The sequence below is a fragment of the Dermacentor andersoni genome, chromosome 2, assembly GCF_023375885.2.
Source record: "Dermacentor andersoni chromosome 2, qqDerAnde1_hic_scaffold, whole genome shotgun sequence".
NCBI classification, from domain to species: Eukaryota; Metazoa; Arthropoda; class Arachnida; order Ixodida; family Ixodidae; genus Dermacentor; species Dermacentor andersoni.
Window position 1 is genome coordinate 143160591 of NC_092815.1, and position 16012 is coordinate 143176602.

Consider the following 16012-nt stretch of genomic DNA (forward strand, 5'->3'; position numbering starts at 1 on the left):
GACGCGGACTGCCTCCTCGTAGAAATAATTCCACAGAAGAGAGGACAAGCGAGCCTATTTATTCTCAACGTGTATAGCGCCCCCAGATCGAACCACTCCCCTATAGTAGAGGCAGTTAACAAAACACTCAGGCTCTGCGGACACAAGCCGCTTTTAATAGTAGGCGACTTTAACGCCAGGAACACGGCCTGGGGCTACAAAATAAACAACAAGAAGGGCACGGCAATATGGAATTACATCCAAGACGAAGGCCTAACATTACTGAACGATGCGCCACAACCCACGTGAATACAAAACAGTGTGCAGACGAACACCAGCCCCGACCTCACGCTCAGTAAGAACGTGGGAGAAGGGAAATGGAGAAACACCGCCTGCAGCCTAGGCAGCGATCATTATATAATCAAAACCCCTATCCCGGCCACATCGCTAAATAAGAAAGGGAGGAAAGTGATCACGATCGCCGACTGGGACAAATTTAGACTCATCAGAGCACGCGTCGAACCCACCACCATAGATGACCTCGACAAATGGGTTGAACAGCTAGGCAAGGACGTCAAAACCGAAACCGAAAGCATACCAGTCACAGCGGAAACACACGCAATAGACAAGACTACTACACATGTGGCAAGCACACGCAAGCCTTCAAAAGAGATGGCTCAAGCAAAAATACAACATAAAACTTAAGCTAAATATAATAGAACACCACGCACAAGAGCTGGTCAAACAACAATGGGGTCAAACATGCGACCAGATGAATGGAAAACGGTCTAAAAGACACGTGGCACCTACTCAGGTACCTCCTAGACCCTGAAAATTGTAAGACGGCACACAACAAGAACATATTCCGCATCATACAAGAACACCACCTTCTAGACGACGAACTCCTCGATGAACTCAGGAGCAGATATTTAGATACCTCTGACAAGGCAAAAGAGATGGCTCAAGCAAAAATACAACAGAAAACTTAAGCTAAAAAAATATAGAACACCACGCACAAGAGCTGGTCGAAAAACAATGGGGTCAAACATGCGACCAGATGAATGGAAAACGGCCTAAAAGACACGTGGCACCTACTCAGGTACCTCCTAGACCCTGAAAATTGTAAGACGGCACACAACAAGAACATCTTCCGCATTATACAGGAACACCACCTTCTAGACGACGAACTCCGCGATGAACTCCGGAGCAGATATTTAGATACCTCTGACAAGGAAACACTTCCCGAGTACAAAGGACCTTCGAATCCAGGAATGGACAAGGAAATAACGACGGCAGAGGTAAGGGCGGTGCTACACAAACTCCGCACATCCTCTGCCCTGGGAGCGGACGGAATCACAAACCGAACTTCGAGAAACCTGGATGAGGAATCAACCAACGCTATCACAAAACTCTTCAACCAATGCTGGGAAAAAGGCAAGCTGCCAGCAGCGTGGAAACACGCAAAGATAACCTTAATACCTAAACCAAGGAAGGGTCTACAAATACAACATTTGTTACCTATCTCCCTCACGTCATGCCTGGGCAAATGGCTAGAACACGTGATTCTAGATCGCCTGCAAGAACATATGGACAAGCACAAACTCTTCCCAAGCACAATATTGGGCTTTAGACAACATCTCTCCACACAAGACCTCATGCTCAGACTATCGGAGGAGGTCATCAACCCTATTCACAGCAAACGAACCAAAGCAATCCTAGCTCTGGATTTAACCAAAGCATTCGGCAAAGTACGAGGCTATCACGGAAGCCCTTTCAGATCTAGGTGTAGGCGAGCGAACCCACACCAACGTCAAAGCCTTCCTATCCGCTAGGACGGCGGAGATACGCTTTGGGTCATTCCCATCCGACCCTTTCTCACTGGGAAGCAGGGGAATGCCGCAAGGATCGGTACTCTCACTCCTTTTCAATGTCACGCTCATACCCATGGCACAGCTGCTCGAAGGAAAACCAAATCCATCGCACTCCCTATGCGCAGACGACATTACACTCTGGGTAACCAAGGGGAACGACGGAGAGGTCGAACACCTACTGCAAGTTGGAACAGACGTAGTCTCAGAACACGCCAGAAAGATAGGATTATCGTGCTCCCCACAAAAATCGGAACTTCTCGTCATGAGATACAATCCACAAGGTCATACAAAAACCTCAGTCCTGAGAGAAATATACGTGGACGACGCCCTAATTCCCGAGGTCCAAATGATCCGGATACTAGGTATGCACCTACAAAGCAACTGCGAAAACACAGTGACTATCAACAAACTTACGGAATGTGTGAACCAAACCAACCGTTTGATCCGACGCATCGATAACAAACACTTTGGGATGAATGAAGCGGATCTTAGGCATCTAATCCAGTCTTTCGTGCTCAGCAGTTTCGTGTACTCCCTCCCATATATCAAACTGTATAAAGCGGAGGAGGAAAAGGTAAACTGCCTAAGACAAAGCTACAAGGCGGCGCTCCACCTGCCGAGATACACATCCACCGAGAGACTCCTGAAAATGGGCGTCCACCACACGCTCAACGAACTAGTCGAAGCACACAGAAGAGCCCAATACGGAAGATTAACCAAGACACCTGCGGGAAAGTTCGGGGAATGCGACAGGCATAAAGTACTCATCCAGCCACACATTCACAGTGCTCTCCGGCAATGTCGCCAATGGCTTTTGTGAACCATGCTGTAACCACGTAGATGCCCGACTTCATGGATGGCGTGTACGTAGCTCGTATGAGGCTAAGTGGAGGGTCCACGGTGTTTACGTTAAGTTTTATGTTCTTAACTTAACCTTCTTTTTTTAAAGCCCATCAGCGGTGTGCCTGACACACGGACGAAGTGTTGGCATGAAGATAACCCCACGCATTGTCGCTCGTTATCCGGCACACTGAGAAGTCAATTGTTCGTCTCATTTGCAAAAACGGCAAGGGAATGAAGTCCTCTTCAATCATATTTAAGGCAGGTGATATGCAACTATCGAAGAACGTCGACGCTTTCGCAAAACATGAAAGAAGCTCTGCAAACTCAAAGTCGCCACTCGATGCCGCCGTACCAAAGCATGCAAGGCTGTAGCCGGGATGTTTTCCAACCAAGCGGCGAGGCGCAAGCTTCCTGTTTTTCGCGCTAGGTAACGCTCCGACTTCTGCAAATGGTCGATTACGCAATACTATAAAAACGAAGGACTCGAATACCCACCCCCTGACAAATCCTTAACCAAAAACCAGCAGGCGATCTGCAGGCAACTCCGAACAGACACCTTCCCTAACCCGTACAAGTTATACATAGTCTACCCAGGGATACACTCCCTCGAATGTACGCTATGCGAGGCCGACAAAGCCGATTTAGCACACATCTTGCACGAATGCCTTGAGCTCAAACCTAGAGGCGAATGGCAGCCATCCAACCGAGAGCAGTGGGAGGCTGCAGTGACCAGCTCGGAACCTGCGGTGCAACTGCGGGCCGTGACCTGGGCTTTAGAAGTCGCCGTACCACATGGTCTGACGGCCGCCTCACGAAGCCATCAAGGCTTCCCACATGTAATCTCATAAATCATTTTCTGTTGACGAATTAAAGTTTTTACCACCGGTCTCTCTGTACCGACGTGGGAGCGGCCCGCATCAGTCCCATACTGATCCCTCAGAACCTAAATAAAGTTATTCATGCCATACCATACCATACCGCCGAACGTGAAGGGCTCGCCGTCGGCGCGCCGATACTAGAGTCGCCCGAGCCCAGGCAATCTGACCGCAACGAGAAGATCCGGAGCCGAGGGAGCGGGAGGCCGAAGCAATCCGGCACCGTAACGTGTGGGTTACTTAACCGTGACGAAGGTCAGGTGCACGCAGGACAAGCTTCGATTACCCTTATTTTCCGGTAGTGGAAGGGTTGGTCAATTTTTCTAGAAATGCCCTACTTTCTGTGCGCTTATTTAACTTAGCATGCGGACTGGATATGACGTTTGCCCAATATTCAGGAAAGTCGACCTTGATGGGCAGTTGCAGTTCTCTAAGGACAGCGGACTAAAATTAGCCTCGTTGGCGAAACAAAAATATAACGCACCTCGGCCAGCTTCAATGGGTAATATACCGTAAAGGGTGTACTCAACCCATGCACTTAGTACTTTTTTTTTTATGCGAGGGTAAATGCCTCAGGGCATTCAGGGGTATGGGATGGGGGCGAATAAGGATGATTAAATGAATGAAAAAAGATTTGCTGACCTAATGATGCCCACGAGGGATCGATAATATAGTCCCTGCGTCCAAGCAGTATAATCGCTCGGATTATGCGGCGAAAGTCCCGCTGCTGCGAGGTGCCGGAGCCTCGTCAGTTTCTGTGCACGGATTCGTCAAAACATTGTCCATAACCTGCCCACAGCTACTACCGGGCCTGCTACGGTCTTATATCGTAAATTTAAATGCATAAACTAATGAAGAAATAGCTTAATTTTTCCGCGTGTACTTATTTATCTTTCTCGGTTGACCGCTTTTTCACCGGCTAGCAAATGTTGAACATCATCGCTTCGCGCAGGACGCGCCTGCGTGTATCGGAAGTTTCTCGAATGTCATCGATGGTTCCGTCCCTTGTCTGTTACCGAACTTTGTGTAATCTGGTTTTATGCGGGACGCGAATTGTGTAGTACTTTTTGGAAGACACCCAGGCGATTACTCTCTAACTTTCGATGACTCATGTATCAAAGCCGACGCGTTTGACCCGCAGATAAGATTTCGACGACGGCTGACTGTGCTCGCCGCTATGGTTGTACTTTTGAGTGTAGCCTGTTATTTTGTGGGCGCAGGTTCGCCTAATAAAGAGTTACTCTTGTTACTCACACTTTTGCTACTGTGTCCTTAACCCTCACTACTACACCACATCCTCTTATTTATCAAATTGTTCCCACAGCAGTAAAGCCGATGACAAAGAAACTCCCACGGAAAGTTACACCCGCTGCGGCCACTAGTAGTACACGTGGACCTACGCTCACGCGAAGGTCCATCGTCGATGCGCCCACTCGTTCGAGGTCTCATTCTCGGCTCCGCAGACTGACCCAAAGGACACCTGCTCGGTCGGGGCTGTGAACGGAGAGTAGCCTGTATAGTAAGTGTTGCATATCGAACGGGCAACAGCTGCGAGCCAATAACAAGGACGCGTCCTTGTCTGGTGCGGCCCGTTTCGTGAATGTTCCTTCAGCTACTCGAGGCGGCGCAGGGTCCAGCCCGGCACGGTTTCCGCTTTGGCGCACACGTAGTGAGTAGACGGGCACGCCGCGCAAGCACCACTTTGCCGCACGCCCACGCCACGCGAAGACCGCGCCCGCGCTTAATCGGCACACGCACCACCGAGCAGCAGCGTCGCCGCCGGGTTTGTACGAGAGGCAAAAGTGCACGAATTCGAGGGCTACTGACTAACGAAAAAAACACCGATTTCCCCAAGCCGAACTCGAATCCAGGAAGCGGTTATGAGGTTTCCGCGATCTTGAGAACAAGAAAAAAGGAAAGGAAGCACGCGCTTCTGTAGGTCAACAGGGGGGGCGGCGTCCGTGCGGCGGGACGACGTCTTCCCGGAGAACGCCCGGCAAATTTCGGCGCTTGGGAGACTATGAATGAAACAGCTGCGGCGCGCGCTCTCTCCCTCTCTTGCACAAACGTTGCGCGAGGGAAAGAAAAAAAGTTACGGGCCGGATTCGGAGGCCGCCGCCGCCGTCCCGGGATATTGACCCGGACGACTGGATCGCGCGCACGCGCCACGAGGGGGAGCTGAACGCGAGCGCTCGACTCAACCCTCTCGTGGCGACCGTTGGAGGGCGCCGCTTGCCTCACCTCCGACTGTGGTTCGCTACACGAAGCCCGCTCGTAGTGGATGCGGCGGCGTCGCGGATCCCTAAACCGGTTCGCTCGGTGCTTCGCCAGTTTTCGCCCCCGCGGCCCCGGCGGCACAACAACCGCTAGCTCGAAAGCAGTTTGTGTTCAGGTCGCACGGAGGCAAGGTGCAGGTGTTGGTGGTTCGTGTGGAGGACCTGCGCGCGATGACCGCCGCCGTGGTAGCACCACGACGAGAAGACCCTCAACCTATCAGGTGCTCCCACCGTCAGGTAGTGACGATGGCGAGGTTCTCGTCGCTGCCGATCGGAATACCGCTGGCCGTTTGCGTGGTGCTCGCCGCTTCCGCGGTCGTCTGCTGCGGCGCGACGACGCCGGACTGCAGCGCGCCGCGAGACCTGCTATCGTCTACGCTCGGAGGCGGCGAACACAGGTGGACCGAAGTGCTCGCCGCGTCGCCCACGTCCGGTGAGTTCGTTTGTCGCGCCCCGTATTTCGCGCGGTCGCGCACGTGCGCTTGCACCGCGTTTGTTTTATCGTTTGATTGCGCGGCCATATGGGCGTTGATTTCGGTCTCCGCGTGCCGCTCCGTGCGTCGGCCCGGCGCGCGCCGGCGGTCCAGCTTTGCTCGCGGCCGGCGTTCGTATACTTTTTTTCGCAAGGAGGCAGGGCCGGCCGTTGCTGGCCGCAGGAATGCGCACGAGCGAGCTTTTTCTTTCTTGTCGCCGCCTCGGCTGCTGCTGCTGCTGCTGCCCCCGGGCGGGTTGAGGGGGGTTCCGGGGTTGGAGGGGGACCGGGGGGTACGCTTCCTTTTGTGACCGAGAGTGTGTGTGTGCGTTTACGTGGCCGAGCATCTCCACCGGCAGCAGCACCGCGCCCTCCCTCCTTTTACTTCGCGCCTCCGTCTATACAGCGACGGCTTTATTCCCACGGCCCTCGGTGAGCAGCGAGCCGCCGTCGCCGCGGGCGGCCTGCGCTCGAAGGCAAGGCATCCTGCTTTCTACCTGGGCTGACGCAGGTTTCTGTTGTCCCTCCCTAACACCGCCGCACAAGAGCCGGTGGGGGCCACCATTTTCGGAGAAGTCTTCTTCTCTCGCGGAGAAGAAAAGGTACCGCGGCTGGAACTCTCGTGCATCTTTTCTGTTGCTTCAGGGTCTGTTTTGGATCGGTGCTGTACGCGCCTTGCACGGTCGGTCCTTTTCGAAGCGCGCGCTCTACGGCGAGACGGCTGTCTCGTTTCAGACGACAGCGCGCGGGCGTTTTGCGTGCAAGGCGTGGGCAGGCCGAACGGGGACGCCGCAAGAAACCTTGCATCGCCGTGCCGAAAAAGCGTGTGTCCTGTCAGCCAGCCCAAGCGAGCACTCTCGGAGAAAGAGACAGGTCCGCGGTAGCAGCTGCGGCGGAGGCAACTAGTGGAGGGGTTTGTTCGTGATCGAAGCGTCACGTTGTGGACTCCGGAACTCGGCCCTGTCGGTGGAGGAAAGAAAAGAAAAAAAAAACGCATCTCGCTGACAGTTTGCAAGTTCTTGCGTTCGTTCTTTGGTCTGTATCCTGGCGCGCCTTTTGATCTTACCGGCTTGGCGACAGCCGCTGCTCAAGCGAGAAAACGCCACTGTTTTGAAAGGCGATAGCCGACTACTACACAGAAGCTAAGTTGTTATCGAAGAGCGAGCGTAATCGCTGAAGCGCAGTCAACATCTGGGGTGCATACGTACTTTGTTACGTTTCAGATCGCCGCTTATGCTTTAGAATAGTTCGTTATAAGCGGTTTTTCGCTCTAACCGATTCATCCTCCCATTGCGCTCCGCCGCGATGCGATGTACTTACTTGTCGGAGTAGTCCAACCATATTTCTGCAGTTTACGTTACAAAGCGCACTCGAATGCTGTCCGTGTTTCGCTTGGTGGGATACCGAAACTTTCTGAAGAGACCCAAGGGGCTTTATGCGCCTGAAGCGTTTTTTTTCCGATGTTGCTGCGAATTAAAGCACTTCGCCGGATATCGCCGTAGTCTGGCAGCCCGTCTTCCGCAACATATCCCCACTGCAAGTTTCGTGGACCCTTGATCGTTGAAGCGTTTGTTCGTGCCCAACGAAGGATTAGGCGATGCTCGAGGTGCAAGGCGTGTCGCATAGCTTGCGAGATCACTGCGGCGGAGTCGGAAACGACGTGTACAAGATGGTTCGGACGCAACTCGGTAATGCGCGATACACGCTGTAGATTTGAGTGGCTCTGCACCTCGTGTTTTCTTGAGGAAGTCTTACGGGCACGTTGGCGGTTGATACAGTCGAACCTCGATTTCATGAAAGCCTTTATTACGAAACTTTGAATTGCTCGAAGTGCTTTCGATTCCCCTTCACATATACGAAGAGCTTAGCCCGTTGTAACCCTCAGAGAAACGAACTGAACTCAATGTCTATCCCGATTCAACGTAGTCTGGGATGAGGGGAGGTACCTAAGCTATGTGTATGCCGTGTTGCAGTGCAGGACTGGAGTCCACTAGCTCGTTAACAAACGTCGCCACTCCCCTGAAGAAACGCAAGACACGCTCAACGGGCTCGCTGCACAATAAATGCGTATACTTAGGAAAAAAAACTACCTATTTTCTTGGGCTATTAAAGTTATGCTATCTATTAATTATGCTAACCGCATGATAGCTTTAACTGCTCTCGATTTAACGAAGTAATTCGCATCTACGGAAAATCAAGGTTTAACTGTACCGGCAAATCTAGCGCAAAAAGAAATTGAGATAGCAGCAAGCAGCTCGTTTACTTGTCGATTCAAGAGGCTGAGAACATTTCGATTGCGGCTGGTTTCGTCATGATGGCTTCGTGCTTGCGTTTCACAACAGATGTTCGTTTCGATGGGCTGCAGCTTGCAAGGCGACAGGGACCGCATGCATCACCGAGCCGGCCAGCCTGTGTAGTTGCGCACTCCTTGCGTCCGTGACAGGTAGCGACGGAAAGGAGAAACATATAAAGCGGAAGTTTAAAAAAAAAGGCGAGTACATTCATTTGGGTCTCAGTTTAGCGCATGCGGGCTGCGCAGCGGTTTGGTTTTCTTGTCTTTCCAAACCAGAAGAAGAGGGAAGAATATCGCTTATGTCTGCTGGTTAGTCGATTACCGACCGTATAGCTTCGGGCGCAGTTTATTTCTTCCATTCTTTCATTTCTTTTTGTCCATGGCCTGATCTTCAAATTAGCGCGAAAGCTTGGGCTTGTTGGTGATTCACTGGAAAAAAGGACACAGCGCAAAGAAAGACAGGGACACGAGAGAGCGACACGCACACAGCGTTGTACTTGCAGTTTATTCATGGAGGAATAAATACAGAGGCTGCTACCATGCGCAACATGTGAATAATCGGCAAAAAAAGTCTGGAGCATAATTTCCAATGTTCATAATGATAGCCACATGCGTACATTGCACGATGAATGTTTGCCATCCAAATCATGTTAAAATCTGCTATTTCCTGAGATGAAAGTGCAATCGAAGGAGAACTGACGCACGCGCTATCAAACTTCCTGGTGAAATCTGCCTCAATGATTTCACGTGTCAGCTGTGAACTGTTTAAACAGCACTTCGCCTTAATTTTTTTTTTTTTTTCGAGTAGGGCTTATCGGTGATCGCTGCAATCAATACCCGAATGGCCCTGTACCGTGTTCTAGACATTGTTATGGTGCTCCCTGAGACGACCATTTAAGCACCTTCCTGTCTCTCCCACGTACTTTTTTCCACAACAGAGAAGAATCACATACACCACGCCAGTGATGCAGGGCACTAAACCTTCCCTGTGTTTCACAGAACGACGACGACCACGCCTGGCTTGTGAAGCAGACTTGCAAAGCTTCGCTAGTTTTTCCGGAGCGGGAAAAAATCACCGCTACACCAGCGCCTTGTCCTACCCTCTTCAGTCTGTGGGACACGTCATGTATGTACGGAATCACTGCAAGCTTTCCCGCGACAGCAGATACTTAAGCCTTCGTGTATCGGGCAGATAACAAGCGGTCAACCTAAGCATGAAAACTTCATTGCCTAGAATGCGGACATGACTTTCTGAGAGCACTGACGAGGCAGTTTTGAATGTGCTGACAGGAAAGAGAGAAGCAGTTTCCCGCTCCTCGGTTCGAATGACCAGCACAAATGTCTTATAGCCTTATCTGGGGTCTTCTGAAGTCCCGCCACGCTTCGACTCACTGAAGCGGTACTGCTTGATGCCCTGGTGAGCCTTGTTGTTGTTGTTGCTGCTGTTATTTTTAGACAGTTTAACAATTGTAGAAGTTGGGCATGCTCCGATTGCTATTTTTGGACTGAGCAACAGAAGCGAACGCCGAGGGTCGTCTGCTGCTTCGAACCGAGACGCGAACCGTTCTGCTAATATCAGCCGCACTGTCCAGCATATCATGTGGCTGGGCAGCATCGGAGTTCGATTATTGCGGGCTTCGATCGGTCTGCTCCGATGTGCGGGTCTACCACCACCATCATCATCGTCGCCAGTTGATATGAGCCGTGTGTAGGACGACGATCGGCGGAGAATCGGACAGTGATCTCCAGTTTCCCCGGTTCCGCGTCGGCCGAGCGAACCCCATTAATTCTAGTTCCACGTCTAATTTCGCCACCTATTCATCTCCCCACCTCGACTGCATTTGCTCTCTAACAGACCGCCGGTTATTTTCCTTACGCAGTGCACGGCCCGCCAAACTCATCTTGTTCCCTCCCCTCAATCGCCCTCTTCATCGTAACGATGTGCCCTGCTGTGCTCTCGAATGCCTCGCTATCTTTCAGCCGTACGTTTTACGTTCAGTCACTGGTCCAGCGTGTGGTCTTCAGCACGATTCCAAGCTTCTTTGTTATTATCTTCCAAATTTCGGCCCTAGATGCGATAACACTGGTACATACAGAGAAAAGGAGAGAGAGAGATCAACTTTATTTGCAGGCGTCTCTCGGTCCGAGCTGGAGGCGAAGACGAGTCATGCATAGCGCGTGGAAATGGTGCAGAAACTGTTGAGCATATTCTGTTGGAATGTCAGATCTCCATCTAGCCATCAACGGGGAAACAGCTGGCTTGACCGAGACGGGAAGTTTCAGCGCCCCTACAGGGGAGAGATAGGTGGCGCAAATGAAGGGATAATACGCAACAAAACGAACTTTTTTTTTGCGGTGGATGATGCAGTTAGACTACCATAATAGTTAAAGATTTAAAATACCCGCCGTGGTTGCTCAGTGGCTATGGTGTTGGGCTGCTGAGCACGAGGTCGCGGGATCGAATCCCGGCCACGGCGGCCGCATTTCGATGGGGGCGAAATGCGAAAACACCCGTGTACTTAGATTTAGGTGCACGTTAAAGATCCCCAGGTGGTCCAAATTTCCGGAGTCCCCCACTACGGCGTGCCTCATAATCAGAAAGTGGTTTTGGCACGTAAAACCCCATAATTTAATTATTTTTTTTTAAGATTTAAAATGCATTAGGTACATTTCAAGAATGAGCTTGCTGGAATTGTGCCATCTACGCTTTTCAAGGAGGGTACTCATATCATCGTCGCCATCAGCATATGGATGTTTAATGTTGGGAAATTCAAGTTCACACGCTCTTGAACAATCGGTCGGCTGCTGCCCACTACCCCTATAGAGAAACCTGTCGTGAGCTTTGCACAGATTTGCTCCGTATGGCGCGGCACAAGCTCGTGCGGAGTCCATGGGGCAGTACTCTGAAGAGGGCAATGTACGTGTCAAAGCGGCTTTCTTATCTTATAGCCTTCTTGCCGTATTTGTGGTTGTCATGACCGCACACACACACTCAAGACAGAGAAATAAAACTGGGCCACCAATTGTCCCGCTGGGAGGGACACCATGCCCCTCGCCCCCCCTCCCCAGCTTGATCAAGAGGAGGCGCGCTATTTGCGGAACTTCAAACGCTTCTCCGTCGTTACGCAACAACAGGCGCATCACCGCGCGTCTTCACCGGCAGCCCTGCCTTCCTGTGTGTCGATATGTGTCGCTGTGTTCTGTTTAGTAAACCGCAGCTGGATCAGAACCAATTGCATCTGCAGCTGCGCGTTTCCGGTTCGCGTGTAGGTAGCCTCTCCCCCATCCCATCTCTTACAGGAGGCGTAACACGTGGCTTCTCAACTTGGAAGGTTATAATACTGTCGCCCTTTTCGGGGCACCGCGTTCCGCGGAGCGCGATCGAGCGCACAGTTTGCTTGCGTTATTCGCTTATGCTAACTGCGATAACTTTCCTGTAAAGGTGCGCGTTTTTGTCATTCTTAGGCGGTGACAGCAACACTCATTCCCAAAAGTAGCGGTAATTTTCCCTAAACAGTCAACGATACCGAACACCTTGTACAGTGACAAAAAAAAAACAAAAAAACATTTGACTGATATTTCATTAAGCGAGGTTTGAAATGTGCTTCTGAATAATACGCCACTGCAGTAAAGCCCTTCGAGCTTGTGCTTTTGTCTGTGTGAGTGTGTGTGTTTGGGGGGGGGGGGGGGGGGGGGGCTATTTCGGGTATTGCATTATATTGTATTACTTTGTGGTTATAATTGTTACGTTTTCACGTCAGACTTCTTGTCCGTTTTCATGTCCGCCCTTTTCAAGCGCCCTATTTTACTTTATCCAGACTCGTAACCAAAGTGAACATCATTTTTCTTTATTCCTCTTTAACGTAAAAACAAAATTCGTGCTCGCTGTTGCAGCTACACAGCGGTAACAACATTTTTTCGTTATGAATATAAAATGAAGGTTTTCTGGAATAATCGAGTTTGCCCGTCGGCAGATTCCATTTAACGTAGGAAGAAGGCGTTCCACTACAGTTCAATACTTCTCGTTCCCTAAACGTTTCAAGGCATCATTGCAACGAAAAAAATAAAGCTGTCCACCTGAAGGGGAAGCGCTTCCTGTTTACTTCCGGTTTGTGGTGTCGGCGCCTTCCGGAAGCGGAAATGAAAGTCCCCAGCTCTCAGGTCAAACTTCACGAGTTTTGGGAAAGTGACTCATTTAATACATAACTGAGGACCTAGAGAAAGCATAGTTTTTTCGAGGCGCTTTGACCGGTGCTGATACACTTTGCAGAACAACTCTAAAAAAAAAAAAAAAAAAAAAGAAGAAATTGCGCACCTACAAATTTCAAAACCACCTAGTAACCTAGTAGTAACCATCTGCAAAAAGTGAACTGCGAATGCTTTCAATGACAAGGGTGACAGAGACTAGGCTTTTGCATGGACAATGAAGAAATCCACAATGTGGACATAAAAAAGGACAAATAACGGCCTGATGCATAGTGTAACCAAATGCTAGTTTAACTGCGATAGACATATTCTTTCTGAAGCGGTGATCATCGTTGGCTCGATGATTGCATATGCAAACCACTGTAGTTTCCAATGGACGTTCCGACTTTCTATTCGAGCTATTGTTATGACGTTCTGTGCGCTTTATCGGGCCATCTCTGGAACCAGAAAGGATGAATGGTTTTAGATTCTCCTATTTCCTGGTGACTAACGGTTAGAATTTAGCCTTTCTGGAGGAGCAAGCTATTGCCGAGTTGGAACCACTATCACCTTTTTTTTTTTTTTAGTTGATATTTGCCGCTGCAGCCTGCGCAATGCTGGTTAGCTTTGCAGGAATCCACTCGAATGGAGCTCGCGGAGACCTTATACTAACGTTTCTCTTAACAACTCGCTAACGTTGTCATCTGTGTAGGAGGCGAGTGTACATAGTCAAGGAAAAGACGATTACGGGTGTATAACTCGATATCCAAAGCGACACTCGAAGCGACACCCAAGGACACTACCGCGAGGGCGGGATGCAAGAAAGAGCGTGCCCTGTCTGCTCCTAAAAAGTCGCCGCATCACTTTGATGCGACTAATGGCTTGTTACGGCGTCAGCAGTTTCCGCCCCTCTTGATTGCATCAGTGTTTGCTTCCTAAAATAACTGGCTAAACTCGTTCTCTTTCGGGACAGGAGTCGGAGGGAGCCGAGTGCCTCTGGCACGCGCGACCTCGCGGTGTACGACATATTTGTTAGGGCACGAGGGCCGGAAGCGGTCGCGTCAAAGTATATACCTAGCTTGCCCTATACTTGCGGAGAATGCCCTCCTCCAGGAGCACTCTTTCCTCCACACATTCGAATTTTTTCGATCTTCCCACCGTACATCTTCCCTATACACGCGTGTTTGATTGGAATGGCCGATAGCGCCCAGTGCAGTGGCTGCGGTGTCGCGTAGACTATAGAACATCTACTGCGCTACACTGCCCATCTTTTGAAAAAGCGCAGCTCTAAATCAATTAGACGGAAAACCGTTCTCCTCGAACAAGATCTTGGGACCGTGGCCTCGCATATCGCAGCTAAATAAATGCCACAAAAGCGCTGCTGCGATATTTCAATGCTACCGGATGGGGTCAACGTCTGCGATCCGGACTGAGTGACCTATCGATGTCCCCAGCGGACTTTCTCTTCTTCTTTAAATCCTTCCCTCCCCTTTTCCCTTTCCCTAGTTGAGGGTAGCCAACCGGGCTCAGTCCTGCTTAACGTCCCTGCCTTTCATTTATCATTTCCTCTCTCTTCTCTCCCTCTCTTGGGAGAGATGGACCGATCCATCGCAAAAGCTAAGCTGTGCCCGACGCTATGATGGCCCCTGCTGCTCGGCCTCATAAAGCATGTCAACGAAGCCATTGTTACGTTTCGCCTACAACGCGCGGTATAGCCGGCGCGGATGCAACGGACGCCGGAGCTTCGTTCAAAGCGGCGCACATTTTGGCCCGTTCGGAGCTCCCGCAGTCTCCCCGCCAAGCGCGTCCAGGCGTGTTTCAGTGCCACGTGTCTTCGTGTGTGCGTGTGTGTGTGTGCCCACGCTTGTCAAAGCGCGGCAGCCGGGGAGAGGAGCTCCCCAAGTGTGAAGCGAGGAGGTCTGACAGGCGCCAGCTTGGCGCTGCGTCACTACACTCGTCTCAACGCGTCTCTCAGTCTGTCCGTACCCGCCGTCACGTGGTCTCGTCACGAGGCCTTCCTTCTTGCCCTCAACTGCGAAAGTATAAGAGCAGCTGCCCCCGGACGCCAAGAGAGAGGCTCCGATTTCTTCTGTCGAGTTACGTGCTCTCCCGTCTCTCACTTCGGTCGACCTGACCGCCCGCTCTTTTGCGATGTTAGAATAAACCAGTTGTTCTGTTACCAGCCGACTCATGCTTTGCCGGGACCTTCGGATGCTTCCAGTGCCCCAGGCCGCCAGGCCAACGCTACCCTTGGGGCTTGCGACCCGTTTGCAATAACGGGCGTCAGCACTGAGGCTCCAACAACTCGTGTCAGCGCTCAGATTCTAACAGCTGGTTGCCAGCGGTGAGATCGCGACAACGGAGGCCAGCAGCGAAGATATGCGGTTGACTGTATGCTGAGCAGCACAACGACCATCCGGGAGCAGTGCAACGAGCCCTGTGTGATGACTGGTTGCCTGCAGCGGAACGACTGCGCTGAATTCTTGGCTGCGAGGTTTGGTGAGTGCGGGACTTTCTTCTTCTGAGTTTTGCCAGGCTTTTGTTAGTGTCAGAAACAGAGCTGGTAATTGTGGTTGTCGTTGCTGCCGGATTAGTTTGCGGCAAGACAATAGTAGGCAGTAGAGAAAGCAGCATTCAGAGCAGCCATGGATTTGAAGTCGTTGCGTAAACCGAAATTGCTGGAGCTTGCAAGAGAGTTGGGTCTGGATGTCTCAGACAAACTCAGAAAACCAGAACTGCTAAGGGCTATTCTTGAGTTAGAAGCTGAGGATGACGAGCTGTCGGAATGCCTTGAGACCATTGAGGAGCGGGCAAAAAGACAGGAGCGCGAACTTAAAGAACAGAAAGAGAGACAGGAGCGTGAACTAAAAGAACAGAAAGAAAAAGAAGAGCGCGAACACGCTTTGGAAATGAAGCGCCTCGAGGTAGAGATGGAACGCGCTCGTAATGGAAGTCAGGCACACGGTGCAGGAGAACGAGTATCGTTCAAAATGACTGACCTGATGCGGCCGTTTAAGCTTGGAGAGGACATTGGTTTGTTCCTCGTTAACTTTGAGCGAACGTGCGAGAAGCAGGGGTTCTCTCGGGAAACGTGGCCACAGCGCTTGCTCACTTTGTTACCCGGCGAGGCGGCCGACGTAGTCGCTCGCTTGAATAGAGAGGAGGCAGAGGATTTCGACAAAGTGAAATCGAGTCTGCTAAAAAAGTACAGGCTGTCC

At 51.1% G+C, this 16012-nt stretch overlaps 1 protein-coding gene across 1 annotated transcript in view; it reads left to right on the plus strand.

Moving 5' to 3' along the window:
* The first annotated feature begins 5840 nt into the window (after nucleotides 1–5840).
* The window catches only part of LOC126540641 (glypican-5-like), a 146787-nt gene continuing 136615 nt past the window's right edge, over nucleotides 5841–16012 (plus strand). Inside the window, exon 1 of the mRNA XM_050187482.2 lies at nucleotides 5841–6277. Within this exon, the coding sequence (XP_050043439.1) occupies nucleotides 6016–6277 (262 nt within the window). The 5' untranslated portion in view covers nucleotides 5841–6015. The remainder of the gene's footprint in view (nucleotides 6278–16012) is intronic.